Source organism: Sparus aurata, chromosome 20, assembly GCF_900880675.1.
Source record: "Sparus aurata chromosome 20, fSpaAur1.1, whole genome shotgun sequence".
In the NCBI taxonomy this organism is placed as follows: Eukaryota; Metazoa; Chordata; class Actinopteri; order Spariformes; family Sparidae; genus Sparus; species Sparus aurata.
The window spans coordinates 7081069-7103723 of record NC_044206.1 but is presented as its reverse complement, the minus strand read 5'-3'; the positions used below and the strand labels follow the sequence as shown (position 1 = coordinate 7103723).

Here is a 22655-nt window from a genome sequence, read left to right as displayed (position 1 = left end):
GGGTCCTTTCAGTTGATTAATGTGTGGTGCAGAGAATATTTTACATTTTTTCATCAACACACAGCCCTTTGAAATCTCACAGAATGGACAGTTTGCCAAAACACAGATTGTCTGATCATTGCTGAGCAACTTTAACTAAGAGGTGCGCTTTATTCTGAACATCATACATTTTACCCAGGATTTATGATTTTAGCTTTGTCAAAGTGAAAGCACAACAGTAAAAATGTAAGGAATGGATTAAACAGTATTTATCTGCTTTAACTTCAGCCGCAAATGTTAGCATAGCCCGCTAACTAGCTTACTACCAACAACTGTAGCCCAACCCAATTACTTTCAAAGGAGCCAAGGAGCACATCTTAAACTAACTTGGTAGTTTGCATGTTTGCATGATGTGTTTGATGAGGCCACTATGAAGTATTCACTCACTGTATTGAAGTCACTTGTAGATGCTATCAAAGTTCTCGCTAACGCTACATTTCGAGTTACGAAAGTTTGCACTCGATAAATTCCACCCAAGCATCGCTATTTATGTCAAACACATATGTTAGTTGCCATCCTAAAAGCCTTTTCTTTTGTGATGTTAATGGTGAAAACATGAAGCATGTCAGCTAAGTAGCCAAACAAGGTATGCTGGGTGTTATAACAGTATTTTCCTTATGAATTGAATATGAAACTCTACACTTCAGCACAGTAACAATCTGTAGCATCGGTATGTCTCCTACATGAGTCCCCAGCTGGTGAGGATGCTTAGTTTTTGCCTAGGAACAAGTAACTATGTTCATAACTGTATAATAAGTGCTATTTTAAATGTCCTCTTTCACAAGGTTCTCATTTCAGAACAACCCAGCAGGGAACATTAAAAAGCCAGTTAGAGAGAGGTGTTTTCAACTAACTTCTGGTGATAAAGTGATCTTAGCTAGCTAGCTACAGCAGATAAAGTCTCCTCGGGAGAGTTGTTGCCCCAGCTGATAAAATCATAGATTCTGGTTAGAAAGGAAAGCATGCCTTCAGGATTTAGCGAGGTAAAGCTACCAGCGTTAGCAATGCAAACACTATATGTGCCTTGCTCTTGCAAGAATGGAGAGTGTCTCTAAAGGGGAAAAGGATTAGCGAATGGACATTTATCAAACTCCTACAACAATTGCTGAACCATGCTTTTTTCTGTCCTCTCCTCTCGTGCAGATCCTAACACAGGAAGACTGGAACAAGGTTTTATATAATGGCATGGCCTCCACCACTCCCGTGGCGGCCCTCTACTTCATCGCGCTCATGACCTTTGGCAACTACGTCCTCTTCAACTTGCTGGTGGCCATCTTGGTTGAGGGTTTCCAAACAGAGGTATAAAGTTTCAGGTCACACGAGCGCAACACTGACTAATGCAAAACTACACAGAAATATTATTATTTAGCTGTTTTTTTCTAAAATTCAGTCACGGAATGCTCTTTGCCTCCAAGCATAATGAGAGAATTCTGCCTTCGGGGTGAGATTGTTTATCGTCTATTAAATGCAGGTCACCTTGTTGACTCTTACAAAGTAATACGGCTCGCTAATACAGAACATATCTGTGAAAGTGATATATTCTGCTGGTTATTCATGCTAGTTTTTAGGTCTTAAGACTGAAACACAAGGCCAAATTACTCCACGAGGTGCTTACTTTTCACTGCAGCCACACATTACACTTAATGGATGGATCCTCATGCCCGCACTTACATAACAAAATCATAAGCACCGTGGACATTTAACCTGCACCTTTCCTTTGCACTCTCTGCAGTGGGTTTACGCGAGGACACGAGATCGCACCAGTTGCAGCGTTTCATTTTAAAAAAAAATGTTTTTTCCCCTCTCCTCTTCATCTTCATCTCGCTGTCTGCCTCTTCTCCTCCCACTCTTTCCCACTATCTCAGCAGTCATCCTCATTATTGTTCTGCTTATTTGCCGGTGCTGTCATGCCATAAAGTACATCATAAGAAAACTATGTCTGCTAGACTAGACTGCGTCAGCCCACATCTCCCACGACCCCTGTTTCATCAGCCTCGTGCTCCGGCACCTTCTTTTTATGCCCCCCTGATCTTTTCCCGCCCTCGGTACGACTCCCTACCATGTCATAAAACACAAAGTGATATGTTATCCACCACCCGCGCCGCGTTTGCGATTCCTCTCTGAGACGGAAAAAGAGCGAGAGACGGTGAAAAAGAAAAGGTAGTGAAGAAGGTAAATTAACGGCTGCTTTAAAGACAGCAGCTGAGAAAAACTGTTTCCCAGGTCCATTTTTGGGTCTACAGGGAGCAAAGACGTTGAAGCTCATCGAGCGACCTCTCTTTTAGTTTTTTTCGGCCAGCCCATTTGGAGCGCAGAGGGCTGTATTTGAGACAGATAGAGGTATTGAGAACAAGGAACAGAAGCTGAGTCGAGATGGAGAGAGTAAATCACACGAGTATTCAGCCCTTCTCAAGCTGTCTACTTGTCTCCCACTCTTGCTCTTTCTTGAAGGGGTGACAGCACCTATGCTTTGATCTCTGACGCTCTTTGGCTCTTCGGATAAGAGAAGAGAGAATGGATGAGGGGTGGCAGAGAGAGAGGTTGACAGCCTCATAAAATATGGATTAATTGGAATGGGCTTCTCCAGCTATTGTGCTTATCTGCCTTACAAATATCAAGTGCATGACTGTGGCGGGTGGGATCACATAGGAGGTGGGAGTCATTGACCAAAGCGGCTTAAGATGAAGGCTTGACATGAAGGCCAAGACTGGAATTAATACGTTTTCTGTCGACTTCTTGACACCCAAGTAAAATTAAATGAGGGTTTTTCATTCGGTTTATGTGATTCTCTGCAGTGACGGCACCCTTTTTATCAGTGCTCTGCTGGCATACATTTTTTTTTTCTTTTTTTTATACCGACTGATGTCATTTTTTGTAATTTGATTGGTGCGATGTCTGAACCAAAGATGGTTTGAGAAAATCACTTTTCACAATGACCAAACAGGAATTCAGCCAGCCGGGGAGCTGTAATTGTTAGCTGATGCTGGGCCGTTCCATTTGTTGTTAGTTTTGGCAGTCGGGGTGTATTCCATCACCAACACTGGATCCAAGAGTGAAAAACTGCCTACGCTAGCTAGCCCCCCCTCCTGTCGATGACTTTTAAAGTTTTGTAAAGTGAAACTCTGCTAAAGTTAGAAAACAAGTTTAACTAGATTCCACATTCCATGTATATAACAGCTATGATTTGAAATAAATGTACTAATGGATCACATGGCTAGCTGTAAATAACATATCTTCCCAAGTTTGCCTCAGCTCTACTGAGCGTTTTAGCATTTCCTCGCCAATTGTTTTGTTCTTTCGGCCTTCAGCTTTGCTCTTTTGGTTCCACCTAACAAATCTGTCTCATAGCGTTGCGTTATTTTCAGCAGCAAGGAAGCGCTAAATCCCTCCGCGCAGTAACTGCCCAACACCAAACAGCAAACAGGCCAAATTAGCAATTAGCACCTGAAAAAGCAGATTTTCCCCTCATGGTGTTGGTAAAGACCAAAAAAATAAAATAAAATGAGCAAAAAGGAGAGTGAATATTTCACTTTGTCAGGTGGGTAGAAGCACAACCTCAAATGAATGCGAAGGTCCGTACCTACTGGTTGTAGCTAACAAGTTCACCCCATCAGCTTAAACTAATAATAATGATATGTTCATGTTATGTTCGCAGGTTGTTTTTGCTGCTATCGGGTGACCAAAAATGAGATATTGTAAGTTTATAAGCACAATGATTTCTCCCAAAGGTTGAATGTTGTACAAAAACTGACTTATCAGAACGCTAACAGTTTAGAGCTTTTGGTTTGTGAGCACAGAAGCTACTCTGTCATCACAAGTTCAAACTTCCTGTTTCAATTACAAAATTTGAGACGAATTCAAGTTTTGGTTTGAATATCTATGGTGTCTTCTGTTTGCTTAAATATGACTTTCTTTTAAAAAGCCGTGAGGGGGAAAGAGCTGCAAAAACATAAACATATACACACTCTCATACATCAACACACACACACGCACGAACAAATGTAGAAACGTGTAAGGTCCATTAGCTCGTGTTCTGTTCTCCCCCTCCTGCTCTCCTGCGCCGTCGCATGGCTGTCGGCTTTATTCTCCCTCTCCTTTTTCAACTTAACATCCCTTTTCTGCAAACACAAAGTTTATTTTTAGTCGGACAAACTTTCCCTGCGTCAGGGTTGCCAGGCAACACGCGCTGCTTGAACGACGTGAGCTAAGCCAGGAGAGATGTACAGTATGGATGCGGAGCCAAGACACACAGCACAAACACAAAAAACACTGCTGTAGCGGTAAAGGCAGAGGGGAAATCATCTCATGGAGGCGTTTTTTTTTTTTTTTTTTTTTTCCCTCTTTGCCTGCTTTTATTTCTCTTGTTTAAACTCCTTCCTCCCCCTCTCTTCATCTCCTCCATACTCTATTTCTTCTCTCTCTCATTACGTGTCTCTGGCAGGTTTGTGACAGTGTGAATACCCGCTGCAGAGAGTGCAACCAGACTGATCGGCTTCTTTATGGAGGCCAATTAACAGCAAACAGACTGAAGTTTCCTTTTTATTGCACCTTTCACACATAACGCAAACATCACACCGGAGCACACGTACTGTACTCGACAAGTCGGCTGCAGAGGGTAAGCTTCCATGCTGAGCGCAGTGGGTCCCGACCGATGCATAGCTGCACTGCAGCATCATTAAATGTATATGTCGAGGTCACGGCCACCACTGCTTTCTGTCCCGACGATTTTTCAAACAAAACGTGAACGGACCAACCTGGAGGGTAAAACGTGGCTGTGCTCTTCACCTCTGCTCTTTGCTGTCCTGACTTTTCATGCTTTTCTACTTATACACAGTTGCTGAAATAACACATGTGCATCACTGCGACTGTGCACTGCGATCCGGGACGGTTGCTTGGATTTGCTCTGTTGCATGTTAAAGTGGAAAAAAAAAAAAAGAATGTTACAACAGGCTGAAATCTCCTTTAACTGTCTCCTTCTGCTCTTGTCTACTGTTGTGGTTCCACCTCTCACCTCTGTGCCTCTTTTCCTGTGTGCGCCTCCCTCTCCTGTCCGGCTGCACCGATCACTTCCACTATAGGAAGTGTCCAAGCGGGAGGATTTGCATGCCCAGCTGAGCCTTATTCAGCTGCCTGTAGACTCAGGGGTATGTAAAGCGCTGCAGCTCTGCCCTGCCCTCCCCCTCCTCCTCCTCCTCCCTCCATGTAATCGACTAACCGCCCTCCTTCATCCTCCCCCTCTGCCCTCCCTATCCACCCGTTCTCCTCACCCTTCCCGACAGAGGCTTTGCAGTTATGTGTCAGATCTCTCCACAGCCGCAGTTCGGAAGGTGGCCTTCTTCTTGTTTATGTGCGCAGTAGTAGCAGGATTACTCAAAGTATGTGTAGGCCGGTTTGGGTTTTGTGCATCGTTTTGGCCAATTTACAAGCCAGCGCGGATCATTTATCAAATACCCTAATACAGGTAATAAAAACCCTCGCTATCAACCAGTGTCTTAAAGGGCTGCTCCACCCAAAAAACAAAAAACAAAAAAAAAAAAAAACGATCTGCCATATTGCCTAACCTGCTGTTGCAAAGCAAATCGTTTCAATTGTATTCACAAAGGTGTAGAGATCTTCGCTGCTGAATGTCTTGCTGCCAACACCAATTCAGTAGAGTACTGAAGTGGGAAGTAAGAGTACGGTTCGTTTTATGCACCGACGGTATCTGGTGGCTGGCAATTGGAGGTTTTCCAAGGCTTGAATGAAACTCTCCCGAATGAATCATCAGTGCATAAGATGAGTAACTTGGTTAGAAAATATCTGGTTCTTTGTTTAAAAAAAACAAAAAACTAAAACACACAAAGTGAGCTACAACTCTGGTGGACATCCAATCACAGGGTGTAAATCTAACTGCATCTAGAAGCTATAGATTAGGCTTTGTAGAAGCCTGATGATATATTTAGCAGCTTGAATCAGAACTCTTCTTAACTCTGGTTCAGCTTAGAAAGAATTTGGCAACTTTGTTCTCAACGACTGCAGGTTTCTTCTCTATAGGAATAAGAGTGCAGCTCGGGGCCCATTTTTCAGTCCAAGGGTAAGAGTTTGGAAAACAGGCCGAGTTCGAGAGAGTAGTTATCAAGTCCACCTGCTCTCTGATAAGAATTGCCGCTGAGGCTAGTGGGTATTGCAGTATTTAGATTCCCCCGTCTTACTACACTTGCACTGAAGGAAAAGACGTGATTTTGTGGGAGCAAAGTTGAAAATTAGAGCTGATGACCATAACCCAACATAAACTAATCCATAGTGGGTCAATAAATGACTGAACAAAATACAAACAATTGTTTTCAGCAAGGTCTGTGGATTATCCTGACTAAATAGCAAAGATTTAGAAAGATAATCGAAATTTGACTTTTAAAAAGGAATCTTCAGTCCTTGCACCACAAATTGCTTTACATGCATGTCCGCTGTACTGGGGCGACGGCACAAGTCTCAGCAAGTGAAATCTCTGCGCCTCTGTTGAACCATCATAGCTAAATGCCAGTATAGGCATGGGGGAATGAGGAGCAGCATAATGTCCACAAAATGACCCAAGTTTCTTACCGTTGAATCACAAATGCGGTTTCTTCACCATGGAAAGGAGCTCTGACATGGCTGCCAGAGAAAGTGCCACATAATCTACAAAGTCCTCTATCCCGCTTCTTGCATGATGCCCCAGCTGTTAGAAAAAACCTAACCGGGGCGGTGTGTGACTTTAGTTTAGGAAAGACAACAAAGTGCTTAAAAAACACTTGCATCACTTTGCTGTGTGTTTTTTTTTTTCTCTGTCTGTTCTCGTTCTCTTTCAAAAGCAGACTTCACATCAAAACCTCAGATCGAACGCTCACCTCTCAGCCACCCTCCACCCCTCCGCCCCACTCTTTTTTTTTTTTTCCCTTTCCAGCCTCGGGGGTAAGAACGTTGCACCCGCAAATGCCAAAAATCCCCCTCTGTTTTATCTGGCTGGAGGATAGAGATGAAGCGAGGAGAGAGGGGGATCAGGGCGGACGGGTGCTGGCTTTTTGGGAGGACCCGGCACAGCCAGATAAATTCCAGACGAGAAGATGAGAGCTAATAAAGAGAGGGGGCGGGAGGGGAGGGGAGGCGGGGGGGAGGTCAACTGTTTTGGCATGACTCAGGTTTTTTAAGGCAGGGCCAGTACACTCAGTGAAATGAAGACTTTTAAAAACAGATGATTTCAAGTTTTGTCCTCCCGTCCTCTAACGTTGCACTGTTGAAGTGCTTCCCCCGACTCGATCCAGAAGCTTCCGATGGGCAGATATTCCAAATTCTTCTTAAGTTTTTCTCTTTTTTTTTTTTATTTGAAAATGCCAACTGTGCGTTCCGGGCTTAAAAATGGGGATTTGAGTCGAGTCTGCTGGCTGGTGTGATGGTTAAACCTGTTGTTATAGTTGTATTCTCCTGTTTAACCTCACGAGTGTCAGGAAACTCTGTATTCTTTGTATTTACTATCTGTCTGTGGAAGTTCAGGGCTGCCGATGTTAGAATGAAAAAAAAAAAGATCATATATGAATTTGACTTAAATTCATTGTCCCTTTTATTTCATTTGCCAATTTATAAATGAACATGGAAAGTCAATCATTCAAATTGTATTATCGCTTGGGTAGTGATGGGCCGCACTGAGAATGATTTGCAAGTGAAGTTGTTCATTTAGTTTTTAGGGATTTTGGCAGTGACTGTGCATTTTCAGCTAGCAGCAGAGTGGGTTAGGCCAACACTTTGTTCCAGACTGAAATATCTCAAGAACTATTGGACGGATAGCCATGAAATTTGGTAGAGCCATTTATGACCCTCTCAGGATGAATTATAATGACTTTGGCAATCCCTTACAGTTTAAACAAGCACTGCCAGGTTAAAAGAAAAAAAAGAAAAAACAAGTATTTGCCCATTAGTTTGGTTCAGCTTTCCTTTGGATTTATTGCAAATTAGCAAAGCTTAACATGCTAACACAATGAAATATATGGGGAATGTGGTACGTTGAAGTTCAGGATGCAGATTGCAAGTTTATCATATATGAATATGATAATTATGTGAGTCTTAATGTACTAGTAACAGAGATTTGATTTTAATTCCAGAGTGGCAGTAATCACCAGTTTTTTGAAATACGGATATGAGAGCTAGAACTTTACTTTGGATATTGGCACGCAGACACTGAATAATTTTTACAATTTGATTGAATGATTTCATTTGAATATTGGCATCCCTGGGCGTTCAAACCTGTACTGTTGCTGTGTCATTAATGCCTTGGTGTTACTTCAGAGGTTTGCTACTGCAGCACAGTCATCCAGTCCAATTCTAACCCTGATGAGTCTCAAATGCAGCTGTGGTAGGATACAATTTTGGTGGAAATGCACACACACACACACACACACACACACACACACACACACACAATTACCTATCGACATCCATTCTCCATCTCCCATTTACACCCTTTTTGAAGTGAGGTGATTGAGATCCCCTGTGGGCTGCTGGTGTCTATTATTGTCTTGCTATCAGCAGCAGGACTGGTCTGGCCCATCTCCTGCTCTCACCACCATGCCCAAATTGGGGTGCTGGAGTGTAAACAAGCTATCCAAAAAAAACATGCCTATTTCAGGACCTGGGATTTCCCTCGAGTCCAGCCTTCGAGTCTCACTTCTACTCACTGATCTTGTCTGAATTCGTAGTATACGCCGCACCAACATACCAACGGTGTAACGCCGTTAGTAATATAATCCGGCTAACATCTCCGCCCTACCCAAGATAAGTCTTAAAAACCAAAATTCGCAAAGGTTTCTCCTTCTTTCAGTCTTATTTTCTGCTCCTCCCAAAATACCTTAATCTGGAAGTTAAAGAACGTCACATCTTTTTTGGGAGGATAACACTTTTTAATTCACTCTGGCAGGAGTTTTCTGACAGCTGAGATACAAATTACCGTCTCCCTGAGAAGAATCTACATCCATGAGGTACGGGAGAACGAAAGGGGTGAAAGAGAGGAAAAGGAAAGTGGCAGAGAACGGCCACAGAAAATAGCAGGAGGACATTTGGAAGATCAGAATCAGTTCTAAAATGGATTAATCTCTTCCTTGCAGGTAGAGTCTAAACTGTGCTCTACACATCTGACAATCAGAGGATTAGGAGCAGATTGTAGGTCAGCTCCATCTTTCTACTTCAACTCTATCTGTCCTGACATGGTGGCGCCACCTGTAAAAGTTTTGGAATGCTGCTGCACAAATATTAGACCAGACTGGAGAAGTCGGTCTGCTGATAAAAGTTTGTAGTAGCAGGCAATAAAAACGTACTCATGTTATTCCCTGAAAGTAATCATCAATTCACTATTGCTGACATAAGTAGCCAAGAGAAATACTAGCCTCAGTTTATATCATATATATCATTTATATATATATATATATATATATATACATATGTATATATATTTTTTTTTAACTATCAGCTCACACTCTTTGAGGTTCGTTCTGACAGAAACTAAAGCATTCTTTTTTCTTTTTTTTTCTGATTTGACCACTGGACAGTTATATAGCCGGTAACGTGTGTGGTCAGAGTGTGCCTGTTTTTATGGAGCAGCTCACTCGCCGGGAGCTCTAGTTCTCTCTGTAATTTTCTTCTATCCACACTTCTTTTTCCCTCTCATCTCTGTCGGTTGATTAAATAATGCTAGGTAAAGGCCTTGGGATGAACTCAAATTTTAAAACTGGTTAAAAAACTCATGCCTACGTGCCTCTTTTAAATTCACTTTATAGACACTCACATTCCCCCTAAAAGTTTTTTTCTTGTGTTTCGGATAAGCTCATAAACCTCATTTTTGAAACCCTGGATCGGTTCCTGAAAGCCAGCTGTCTTGTCTGTGTGCCTCAGAAAGGAGAGATGAGGGTCAAGTTGTCCTGTCGCTCTTCACCTGGGCCTGTCAGGTCTGGTCCTTGTGCTAATACTACAGGGTCCTCACAACAAAGCCTCTGGCTTAGCTCAGAATTTTCTGTGAGTACGCACACACTCTGTCACACTGACCTTTCCACTGACTGGAGGCTACCGCAGATACGAGCTCCTATCTGGCCACCGCTCAGCAGGAACCAAAACCAAGACCAGCTGCTCTCCTCCCCCCCTGAAGAAGAGAGAGGGGGAGAGGAGATACAGTAAGGTTGAGCACCCACAATGCTTATTGCTAATGCTCCACTGGGTTTGTCCTATCACAGCTGTCCTGTCTGATTGATTGTGTGTGGGTTGATGAGCCCAGCGGGGGGACGGGGCTCTTGCTGTGGTTAAAACAGATTTTATTTTTAAATTTATGTCCGGTGATAAATTTGTTGTGGGTGTTTGGGTAGCAGCATGTGTGATGGTGGATGTGGGAACATTTGTCTTTATGCTCAAACATTTCTAAAACATATACTACTGTTTGAATGTTTTCAATCACCTGCCACGAAAGCTTGACTCAGTATACAAAGATGGGGGGAGGACTACACAAAATGTTTAATTGGTCTGTTGCGCTTAGGTTGTCGAAAGTCCTCTTTATAGATAGAGGTAATTTTTTATTAGAGCTTTGCAGAAAGAGTAATGTTTGGTACACGGAGAACAAGATGCCGTTCAATGGTGACCAAGAACACTTTAATCTTATTCAATCTAACCACTTATCATCCTGTAAGGAACTTAAATCCATGACAATCCATCCGATAGCTGTTGAGACATTACATATAAAAACAAAAATGTCAGTCTCATGTTGGCGCTAGAGGGAAAGTCAGGGGACTAACAAAGTCTGTTGGCTTCATTCTGCCTAGATCATGAATGTCTGTACAAAATGTTGGTAATCTATTCAATAGCTGTAGAGATATTTCTGTATGGACCAACATGGTGACTGACGGACCAACTGGCATTGCCTTGTGAAGAACCATGCTGCTAGCGTAGCTTAAAATGCTAAACATTCTCTGGTTCCAGACACTAAAAGTGTTGTTGACAGGTCAACTGAGTACTACTGCATCTGTGAAAAAGGAGTATTAAGCCTTTTGTGTCTCCAGATGAAAATGCATGAAATCTAGTAAATTCCCTTCAGTGATGTCACTCAGTTGCATGATGAGTAATGTAGCAGCCTGGTTGAGAAAAAAAAGAAGAATGTGTATCGATTTTGATCATCGTCTGTAACAGTGTTATGGAAGTGTTATGGAACTAGTTGTACTACCCACAATGCAACCTTGCCACTGAGTGACATCACTGGAGGCAATTTATCGGAAGCAGCTTCCTGTGGAGCCACAAATGACTTTAACTACAATTGACACACTTTAATGTATAACATTAGTGGAGTTACCCTTTAAATGGGTTTTGCGTAGTTAATCGGACAAAACAATCACAAGTATAGTATAATGAAGACAAAACAGTGGTGAAGGAGACATTTAGAAAATATGCCCTTCCATAAATTGTTAAATCTCGCATTTTAAGTAGGCATTCTTAGGTGCTCCATGTTTCCTCCTTTGAGCCAACATTTTAAGTAGGAACAAACCATTGCCTTAAATAAGTAGATGCGGAAAACATGATGATCATGGCAAACCACGGCAATGTCTACGTAGCCCGAGAGTTGTCTGTTCCCCCAGTTCATTAGCATCCGCTGTACTTACCTAATTTTCCCACACTTCACAGATCCAGGGAAATCAGTCTGGGGCACATAAATATACAGAAATAGTGGTTTTAACCACAAGAGGGAAAAAAAATGCAAACCAGTGCCCCAAAGATAGGCCTACCCAACACCCCGGCAGTAAACAATAAGCGGTATATCCACACCTGCTTTGTCTTTCTCTCAAACTCATGGGGAGCATCGAGAAAGTAATTTGTTAGTTTAAAAGGAGGTGCATGGTGATTAGGTCCTGAGGCGTTTCTGCACAGTTTATTCACTTTGCTACCACAGAGGTCTGACTCACTCGGTCGGCATTCTATTAATCCAGCATCCACCTGGCACACTCGCACATATTAATGGAGTCTGCAGGCTCTGGCATGGAGCGGCAAACACAAGCAGGAACTCCGAGTCTCACTGCAGTAGGTTTGTAAGTGGAAGACAGTGTGATGCAGAGGCTAGAGGAGAGTAATTAAGCGCCTGAGAAAAGTCTGCGAGCAACAGTGAAGAGGGGAGAGATATGTAAATGTGAGATAAAGACAGGGACTCATTTTGACATCGCTGTGTGGAACAATGATAGGGAACAAACCGAGGCATAAACAGTTCTGCTGTTCTGACAAAAGTTAAACTGGGTTGCTGATTTATTGATTGCACCACAATGAAGTGCGCTCGGGGTGTGTTGTGTGTCTGTGAAGTGTGAAATTGTAGATCTAGCAACCACACTGAAGCTCTCTTGTAGCTGTTTACAGGTCACAGAAAGTAAAAAGAAAAAAAGAAAAAACGATTGCCATGCGGCCAATGTGTTTCCGTACAACGTGATCTTGTTGCATTTTCCCAGTTGAGTTTCAGTGTGGTTTCTCCCTGCATGGCGACACTTTACAAAGTTAATCTTTCTCACCCTCTCTCTGTATCCTTTGACCTTTAACCGCTGGGATCAGGGAGACCACAACCTCACCTGTCTGCTCACAAGAGGGGGGTTGCCTCTAGTAACTGATCCGAGGTCAGATCTGAACGAGGACTGATTCAACATTGAGGCTGAGATACAGCTAAGCAGGGATCGGTGCTTAGAGGCAACTTCAACCCACCCGCTTCCTGTAAACAGAGAGTTTCACAGGTGTTTTTTTTTTTTTTTCCTCTAACACTTTGTGTGCCTTTGTGTGTCAAGGGTGACGCTTCTAAATCAGGTTCGGAGATTGATTCCTGTGCACGAAGTATGGAGGATGTTAACGGCAGCAAGAAGGATTTGTCAGCCTCTGCAGGTGAGGCATGCATGTTAACCCTTTCACGTATGGCGGACACGGATTTGGAAGCCAGTTTTAACGATTCAAGCACACCGGCTTGGACCATGTCCTAACCAATAGCTGGCCGACCCCAAAAGCCTTGTCTGCAATCTCATTTGATTACAGACCATATTCACATGGACATCATTTTTCCTATGATGTCATGCTCAGGGTGGGAACATTGAATGACAGGGTAATGCTGTGTGTTTTTCAATTGCCACTTCCTGGTTTATTAACAACTGAAATGATGAAGAAGAGTTAGAATATTTCAAGATTAAATGACATGATTGCCTTTAGCTAGCATTAGCCTCAGCCACTTCCTAGCTAACTTTACCGATGGATCACATCAAGTTTGTTTCACTTCTGGGCTCAACTAAGTGTGTCCAAGATGTGTGTTAACATTTTCAGACTTAATTTCTCCCTTTCCTATTGTATCTTGTAAAGCGATCAAACAGCATTGTTAGCTAGAAAGTGGTTGAATGCCAATGTTAGCATTTGTCTAATGAAAGCTTTGCATTGCCTATCCTGATTTCCACTATCCAATGTATTTTCTGTTGCTGATTAATCAGGAAGTGATTAAATAATAATTTGTTGAATTCCCTGCGTTTACAAGACTTGGAACAGTGGAGAACAACGTTTCTGTTGTCTTTATCTCTGTCATTTTGAGATGTGGCATCATAAATTCATAATGGCGGAGGGCAGAGGAGATGCACCAAGTGTCCTATGGAATGACTTTAAAATCTCCTTATTATTAAAAAAGCGGATGTCAGACATATTTTTCAACTAAATACAATAAGGTATGAGAAATACTTTTATCCAGATTTTAATAAGTTTTATTCAACATTATGCATTGAAAGCTCTTCTGCCTTATTTATTTGTCGCCAGATTGGATCTAAACATATGTCCAATTGGCAGAATATACCCTTCTGTGCAAATCATCCTCTGTAGTGGACAGATATGTGTACAGTCACAGAAAAACATATACAAGAAAAATATTATTAAAATCTGAATACAAGTATTTCTTATCGTATCTTATTTAGTTTCAAAATATTGTTTTAACCTGTCTGATTTTCTAAGAATAAAAGTATTTGACAGTTATCCCTGAATCACTTTTTTCTACAGTTGGTGCGTGGTGTCATCATTTATTATGTGTTTGGAAGTAAAACAAACATTTAAAAAGTATTACTTTGCGCTTATATGCACTTTACATATGTACACAAATAACACATATTGCACTCCTGCACTCTGCTATGAGAATTTGCAAACGGATTGAACTCAACCTTCTGTGTGATTTATAAGTCCCTGTTACAAACGCTTGGCAAAACTTGTACCATCTGTGTTTGCACAGCCAACGGCTGGCATTTCCCCTCCCTAATCTTTGGTAGATCCCTGAAGATTAAACACCATTTTGTTTCTGACAAAATGCATGTATTGTTGTGGTACAACAGCGCATTAGGTCGAAGGCAATTGAAAGTATATATTGTGTAAACACTGTCCCACCTGTTCCATGTCTGTGATCTACTGTTCTCACTCGTTTCCCCGCTGGCTTCCCGACCACACTCTGTGGGCACGTGCCTGGCTGTCTCCCTGCAGGGCATCAAACCTGTACAGCAGCCTCATCCATAATTCCTCATACACCGGTTTCCATCCCCTCTAATTACTATTCATGCAGACTGAGGAGCCCGATGGAAACGCTACTGTATGGGAGTACCACTCCCAGACGTACAGTATCATCCCCCCTTCAAGCCCGTCAGATGCTCTGTGTAAAAACTGCTTACATAGCTGGAGGAGCCTTATGTATATCTGCTAGGCCTTGGATAAAGGCTGGAAGACGGAGGAATTAGCGTTATTAAAGTTGCATTGCCCTCTGCATGTCATGTATTTGTATTGCTGCCAAACATAATATTCTCTCCCACGCATCCCATAAGATTAATGCCTGGCAGAAATATTCACGTTGCTCAACAGTACGAGGCATCCATTTTTAAGTAAGCTGCGCTGCTGATACTGTGGCGCTCCTCCCCATGCGCCACCTCTTCCTGCTTTTCCTCCCACTTTTATTCAGTTTAGCATTTTAATTGTCGTCTATGAGGCTTTTGCTGTTGTTGTCTCCCCTTGTCTCTCACTTCTTTTACTTCGGCTCAATCCCATTTCCAATTTTACTGCCCTACCCCTCCATCTCAACAACAATCAGGACACCATGCATGTGAATGCACAAAACTGAGGGACACAGCTAAGTGGTAGAGGCAAGTCGTGTATTGAGGTTGGGCCTAGAGATTGGGGTTTGGTCGATCAATCAGACTGACACAACTCAGGACTCGTCCTATTTGTTTTATCCACTCCTAACCCACAACATTCTCTACTAGTAGTGCCTGTAAACGGTCATGTGGACCTGAAGAGCAACTTGACCCCACCGCTAATCACCCACACGGCTGCGACCCCCATGCCCGTACCCAAGTTGCCCGTCGGCGCTGACCCCGTCCTGGGCTTCGAGTCCCGCCGGGGCAGCAGCGTCTCCATGGACCCGGCCTGCTATGACAAATCACCGGTTTGTATATTTCTTCTCACATACACCCAAAGCATGCAGCAGCTATCAAGTTCATTAACTTTCTTTGTCATAAAGCCATCATTCATACATGTGTAAAGGGATAAATTCCAGGAATTATTCCCCCACAGCCACCGCCCGGCTCTCCCCTGAGTGTCTCTCTGAATACCTCGTATGTGTCATGCTGATGTGTGGAGGTCATAGTGATTGATGCTGGATTAATGTGGTATGCGGTCCGACACTCTACATACTGCTGCCACTGCCACTCTTTATTTGACAAACTGATGATCGGTAGAAAGACCTGAGAAAATAAGCCCAGATCACTACATCTGCTCCTGTCTGCCTGCCAGCAGGAATCTCTATTCAATTCAGCTCCCCTCAAGCTGAGTCAATCCAATCCAGCTCAGTTGATGTACATGAAAGAGCAACACTGGCAGAGTAATGAGAATCAAGATCAACACTTTTACATGTCGTCCTTCTTATTAATTCCTATTGCCCTTTTTTTTTGCAGACCAGTGCCCGGAGCTCTTCTCCCCATGCCCCGTGGAGCTCTGGGAGCGGCTGGACCAGCCGGCGGTCAAGCTGGAACAGCGTGAGTCGTGCGCCGTCACTCAAACGTCAGAAGCGGCAGTCTGGGGAACGGCGGTCGCTCCTGTCCGGGGAGGGCGGCTCCAGCTCGGACGAGGGGGAAGGCGGAGGAGAAGGAGGAGGCGGGTTGATGGAGGATGATGAAGCTTCTCTGGCCAGGACGGATTCCATGTCGCAGTCGCAGAGAGGGCCCCGGCACCGCAGGATGGAGTCCGTGGAGACTCGGAGCTCCATGGATCTGCCCCCTGATACTCTGCTGCAGGTAGATTCTGTGAATGCATCAGTTTCTACCTTTGACTGATTTCTTGGGTAGGACTGTGCAAGTGGAAACTACGTTGAAAACACAATCTCCACAAGGTCCTGCTCCCTTGACAGTAGTAACTTTTACTGTACATCTTAAAATGTTATTCGGATATATTACGGCATTTTCCTTCGTTGCACTTACTGCAGTGTTACTCCAAAGCATTGTTCTGAGCAGAACAAGCCAAAATGAACTCACACAGCTTCATGGTATGAGTGTGAAAACAAGCACAGCACAGCTGAATAGAATATTTAAATGCTCTGCGCTGCGTGGTCTAAAGCAAAAGGTGCAAGTGCATTCGGGGAATGTCCAAATCCCTTTCGCTAGTTAAATGGCACATAATCTGGGTGCAAAGTAACAAGTATTTGTAATAGTAATGTGTGTTCTGTGGATCAGATGGGAAGGGTAAAAAAATATAATTCTGATCAATAGCTGGTGGGATGCAGGTGGGTAAAATATGTCTTGAATGATGAAAATATTAATGACATTACAGCTCTCCAGCTCTCTTCAGCTGCATGGCTAATTGAGCTAACAAGCCACAAGTACAGTCAGCAGCAGTTAGCTGCTCTTGTGATATGCTACCCCTATTTGAATTGAAGAGGTGGCTAATTCCTACATATCTCATCTCTCATGTTCTGTCGTCTACACATCAAAAGGTCACAGACACAGTTTAGATTCATACAGTAAAATAGTTTGGCGTAAAGCAGCCATCATCCCGAGGAATCCTGAGATCCTGACTACACATTTTATTTAAGAAGATAACTCATAACTGTTCCCTGTGGAGAGTTTCCTCTGTCCTGTCAAGTTGAGAACCACGATGTTTAGTTTCACTGATTGAATGTGCCGCGATATTTGCTACAGTGACGTCACTGCATCCATGGAAACATTTCAAATGACTGAAAGCAGCCTCTGTGATAATGAAATCAGAGTTGTGATCCGGACTGTGTAGGCACATTAGAATAGCAGGAAAAATACTTCCTTGTTGCTTAAAGACAGCAATATGTATTTTAGGACCAACACACCCAGGGGTGCTCAGGTGGGCACAAGTACATTTGCTTGCATGAAAATGACAACTGTGTCAAACTAGCAGTAACACTTGCTTTGCGCTGTTGGCAGCTTTGCGCCAGGCGTGAGCTATAGCCCAATTACCTTTTTGCCACATTCACATATCCCAATGAAATAAAATTAGCTAGTTTTATTGGTCTGATAAACCCTCTGCAGTCCACCGGTTAGCCAGCTTACGGTAGAATTGATCATGACTTGACTCATAAATGATCAATCAAGGATTAAATTAGGGGTATTTACTGGATAAGCAAGCCTTTCTGTCTGATTGAATGTTGATAAGAGGACTCACCTGCTGTCATGTTTGGATGAAAAGGAAACCTGCATTCACAGTTCTCAGCGATCCATGAGGGAAGGAGGGGGACAGAGGAGGATGCAGTTATTTTAGCCCAACACTGCACTTCACACGTTTGGAGCGTTTAAAAAGCCAAAGGAAGGCAAACACACAGGGAAACACAGGGAGGACAGTAACAGTTCAGCACACAACATGCATGTTTGAAACAAAGCCTGCCAAACCCATACCGTAAATTTGAAAGTCCCACGCAAAGCGCCTATACGATGATTACATTTTGGCATTGAGTGTAACTGTACCTGGTCGCCCCCCCTGTGTAGGTACCCTCCCTGTACCGCTCAGCCAGTATGCACAGCTCCCGACCCCCCTCACTGGGCCACCTACGGACCCAGGAGCACAGCGACTGCAACGGGAAGGGCTCTCCGTCCACCCTGGGCCCCACGCAAGTTTCTCTGGAGGACAACACCGAAGACGAAAACGCAGAGGAGGAGGTCGTCCTGGTCAGTCTGGGCGCTTGTTTGCTTGGACTTTTACTACCGAAATATCCGAAATATCTTTCCGATTATGGTCAAAAGAGCAGAATCGTTCCTAGGGTATGGAATCAGGATTAGGTGTACATGAGGGTTAGGGTTACAGGTTGTGGTTCATGATGAAAGTTGCAAAATTGATGCAGATGGTATTTGTCAAACAAATATACGTATAGACGCAAACACCACCTTATAGTAGTAATCTTTATGGGAAGATGGAACGTGGGAGCAGACTTTATAGATTTTCCTACATTAGTAAAAGACAATAAAAGATCGGCTGCAAATAACAATAATTAAGTTTTCATACACACATTTCCTCTGTCACTGCCAGTGCAAAAGGAGTGGAGTCATTTGTATAATAATAATTTTAGCTCAGGTATGTATGCAGTGTTTATCTGTAGGTGGCTTCTTCATACAGACCGTGTTGTAAGACGAAGCAGATTCATAAGCTTCTTCTCCGTGGAGAATAATTGAGGCTCGCAGTATACAGCAGGAAATTGTGAAATTATGAATAATAAATGCGCTGTGCACTTCTTGCTCCCTTCAGGGTCGTTTTGCCAGACTGTATCACTGGTTCGAGAAGAAACAGCCAGAGTGGTGTCGACAGAGAGACTCCTGGTCGCTCTACCTCTTCCCTCCAGAGTCAAGGTAGCCTTCATCTTTCACCTCCATGACTCTATCGCTTTGCCTTCAGTTTAACATGTTCTTGGCAATGTTACATATTCACCGAGGTTCTTGGCCCACAGGACTCTGGGTTTGTTGTTTCCAGCGGGACAACTTGTAAACCGCTTCCTCCTGCGGCAGTTTGAATACGCAAGCTTGTGTATTTCTGAAATGAAATGGGATGTCAAAATCGAGCTAGTCACAGCACTTTTTTAAATGACAGCTTCTGTTATCAGTGTACAGGCAAAGACTGAGCCCTCTCCCCGACAAGAAGAGGATTCTTAACATTGCACTCGACTGACATCCCATAATGCTGACTGTAATGGCAGAGTCTTTTTTGCCGCAATGTGAGCACAGCATTTTTTTTTTTTTTCTGTCCTCCCTTATACCGACTGCGACTCCTTCCCACATTCTCACTTCAGAAGTCTCTTTTATCTGCACATTTCTGCCATGTCAGGGGTGCGTAAGTAGGAGCGAAGGGAGGAAGGGAGTTTCTCCCACTGAATGCTGCATGTTATCTCCAGCCACGTGCTGAATCCATCTCCGCCCCCACCCTCTTCCCTCACTCCTCCTCCCCTTCTGGGACTTTGATCTGTGCATCTCCTCTGTCCGTTTGGAGGATGCGGCTGTGAAGGCAACACCGGGCAACGTGTTGATCCCAGCCTGGCGCCACTGCACCGCTACATGCTGATTAAACATCAAACGGCGAGCACTCCACCCTACCCCTCGACTGGGAACTTAATGTCAACCATCACCAGTGTCATTTAATTTAAAATGTCATTTAATGTAAAAATCACTGTGACCGCACAAGACACATTTTTGACCATTACTCAGCAATTCATATGATGAAAAAAAATGTCTTATAACATGAATAAGATTGAGTGCTGACTTTTTTATACGCAAAAGGTCAAAGGTCAGCCTCGTTGTGACATCATCATTTTGTGAAAAAAATGTCCTGGCCATTATTCAACACGTGTGGAGGCATGCAACCGCGAGATGGTAGTTCTAGTCCTATAATGATAGGACCCCATATGTTAGTGTATTTTTGGACATGACTGACAGTGCAGCTACTGTCATTTCATTGTCGCAATATATTATTGGTATGTGACAACTCAGAGTAATAACATTCCAATTCCAAGAGCAATAAAGGTGGTTTACCAGCTGTGATTGCTTTCTATGTTACTCCATGACTCAGCCATGGCATCACCACCAAAACCCATGAAAAACAGACAACTAATGCAAGCTAGAACCCCCTGTGTTATAATGTGGGACAAACTCAACAGAATGAAAGGAATGTCTGGTGAGAGAAATCGCTTAAATGGACAAGTGTGTAGGATTTAGTCTGGCATCTGGCAGTGAGGTTGCAACCAAATGGAGTACCCCTCATCTCACCCTAACATCCAGTGGCGGCAAAACATGTGAAAAACATCAAAAGTCCTCTATAGAACCAGTGTGTGGTTTATTTGGGCTACTGTAGAATAATTAGCAGTCTCCTTGGAAGACAACCCACTCCCCTTGTAGATATACAGTATACAGTATATTTCTGCCCCTGTATCCCCCCAAACCCTACACACTGGACTTCTAAATGAACAAACCACCAAAGTGCCACTACTCCCTGCGTGAAAACAAGTAAGCCTAGCTCGTAGTTTTCCATTTTCCAACCAGAATATGAACTTCACAGTATGATGAGTCCTCCCAAAAGTGAAATGTCGGTAAGTGACAGATAGCTTTTAAAGCTAATGCTATGTGGGCTTTTGTAAAAACTGGGCTTGTGTAAAATCTGTAGAGCACCATGGAAGGTGACACAAATGTTGGTCAACCGCTGCTACGGTAAAAGCCAAAGCAGAGGCTTGAGATGAAGATGCTGTCCCTACAAAAAAACATCCAAAAGCAGTTCTATACTTCAGTTTATAGTTGACAGAAATTAGGAGAGTTCAAATAGCTTTTCAAATTTCGCTGTAAACTTATTGGGAGGCAACTTAATTCCACAAAATCATAATTATATTCCAGTTAATTTGCATTGAAGACATTTGTAGTATATCTATGAATCTGAGCCATTTTTAACAGATCCTCTCTGTGAGCTGTACTATGGAATCTGGAAAAGGTTAATAGGAAAAGCTCCCCATAGTCTGTTAATGTCAGAGTATTAAGAAACCTGAGGGATCTTGGCTCAATCCGGGCTTCTAGCTAGCTTTCAGTCGCAGCGGGCAGCAAGCTTTGGCTGTCGTTGAGAGTGACACCGAGGACACAGGCTCCGCATGGCGCCCAGTCTGGCCTTGAACCACCGTGGACGCCCGCCTGTGCTCACAATCACATCAAGAGACAGCAGCGTAGTGGGAGGCCGGAGTCCAGCGGCTTTCACATGGACCTGAGTTCACCTCGACTCGTCTTTGTGCTCGCTGTTGTTACTGCTACCACTGAAGATTACTGCAGGGGAAGTTTTAAATGAGCTGAGGAGCGGGCCCGACATGAAAACATACTGTGATGCAGTCACTGCGATTAGACGTCTTCGCCGCAAGAGTTGGGCGTGTATGAAAACAGTGGTCCATCAGCAATGGGATGGGATTGGGATTAGATTATGTGGATCTAGGCTGACTGTTGTGGGGAAGTGGGTCATCTGAATGGAACTTAATAAGATACAGGTAAGAATAGAACAAATAGTCAGCAGGGAGGATGTTTCAGAATGACAGTAAATAGTGAAGAAAATGATCTGTGGCAAGTTTATGTTGCAAGTTGTCTGCCTGCTTTCCAGTGCCGGATGATAAAACATGAAAATGCTTTAGCTCATAGCTGAAGAAAAAAAGACAAACCATTCTCAGCATCTGTCAAGCTCTTTCCTTCAAAAGCCATCATCCAGCAGCACACAGGAAGTGATGCAGTTTATGTCCCTATGGTTTGTCTGGAATGCACAGAAGAAGATCTGGGCGATCAGTGAGAGGGGCTATAGCCACTACGCAAAGAGCACTGCCGTCAGAAACTAAAACCTCTTCAGCAAAGGATCCCAGTAACACTACCATCAACACATTTAATGGAACAGTTCACCTAAAAATGGAAATTCTGTCATTTTGGAAAGTCGTGAAGGTTTTTTTATCACCATGGAACCTTTCTGGAGCGTGGCAGCATGGCAGCGTGGCAGCGTTCTCCCAAGTCACTGAAATAGCTGGGGACAGCCGAAAAAAACAAAACAATAAAAAGACAACCATGAAAACGGTTCAACTCGTCCTGCGCAATCTAGGTCTCTGAAAGCCAGACATCCCAAATTGATTTGACAAGAAGTTGCTGACACCCCCAACTCGCTGTCAAGACCAAAGATTTAATAGAACTAGATAGTGAACCCAAATATGGCGCCCATTCAGTCCAATAAGAATTGCTCGTCTGATGCATACGGCAAAAAAGGTTTCTAGCTTGCGGGTTTACTTCCTGTTTACGCAGCCCACTTATTTATGTGTGCAAGTGTTTCTCCTACTGGCCCCGCTCTTGAGTTCCTACTCAGCCCATAGACCTTGTGTTGTGATGGTGCCACATACTTTAAAATTACTTTTCTCACCAAGGAAGTTGTATGAATATAAAACCTCCATGGATCACCCCAAACATTCATAATAAAAAGGAGTCAGAATGGAATGTTTGCAGTTTCACAGACATACATTTTATAATGGGGAAATTGTTTTTTGGGGAATTTATTTTTTGTGGTCTCTCTGTTCTGCAAACTTGGATTATGCCAGATGAGTT

At 43.3% G+C, this 22655-nt stretch overlaps 1 protein-coding gene across 17 annotated transcripts in view; it reads left to right on the top strand.

Annotated features, from left to right (window-relative positions):
- The window catches only part of cacna1g (calcium channel, voltage-dependent, T type, alpha 1G subunit), a 275131-nt gene that overhangs the window by 179785 nt on the left and 72691 nt on the right, over positions 1–22655 (top strand). For 10 of the 17 annotated variants that reach the window (XM_030399308.1, XM_030399307.1, XM_030399302.1 and 7 more), the window contains exons 14-20: positions 1183–1338; positions 5118–5183; positions 12837–12930; positions 15315–15496; positions 16005–16343; positions 18057–18236; positions 18811–18911. In XM_030399308.1, coding sequence (XP_030255168.1) covers positions 1183–1338; positions 5118–5183; positions 12837–12930; positions 15315–15496; positions 16005–16343; positions 18057–18236; positions 18811–18911 — 1118 coding nt within the window. The remainder of the gene's footprint in view (positions 1–1182; positions 1339–5117; positions 5184–12836; positions 12931–15314; positions 15497–16004; positions 16344–18056; positions 18237–18810; positions 18912–22655) is intronic. The other 7 variants (XM_030399319.1, XM_030399309.1, XM_030399312.1 and 4 more) reach the window with 3 other exon arrangements.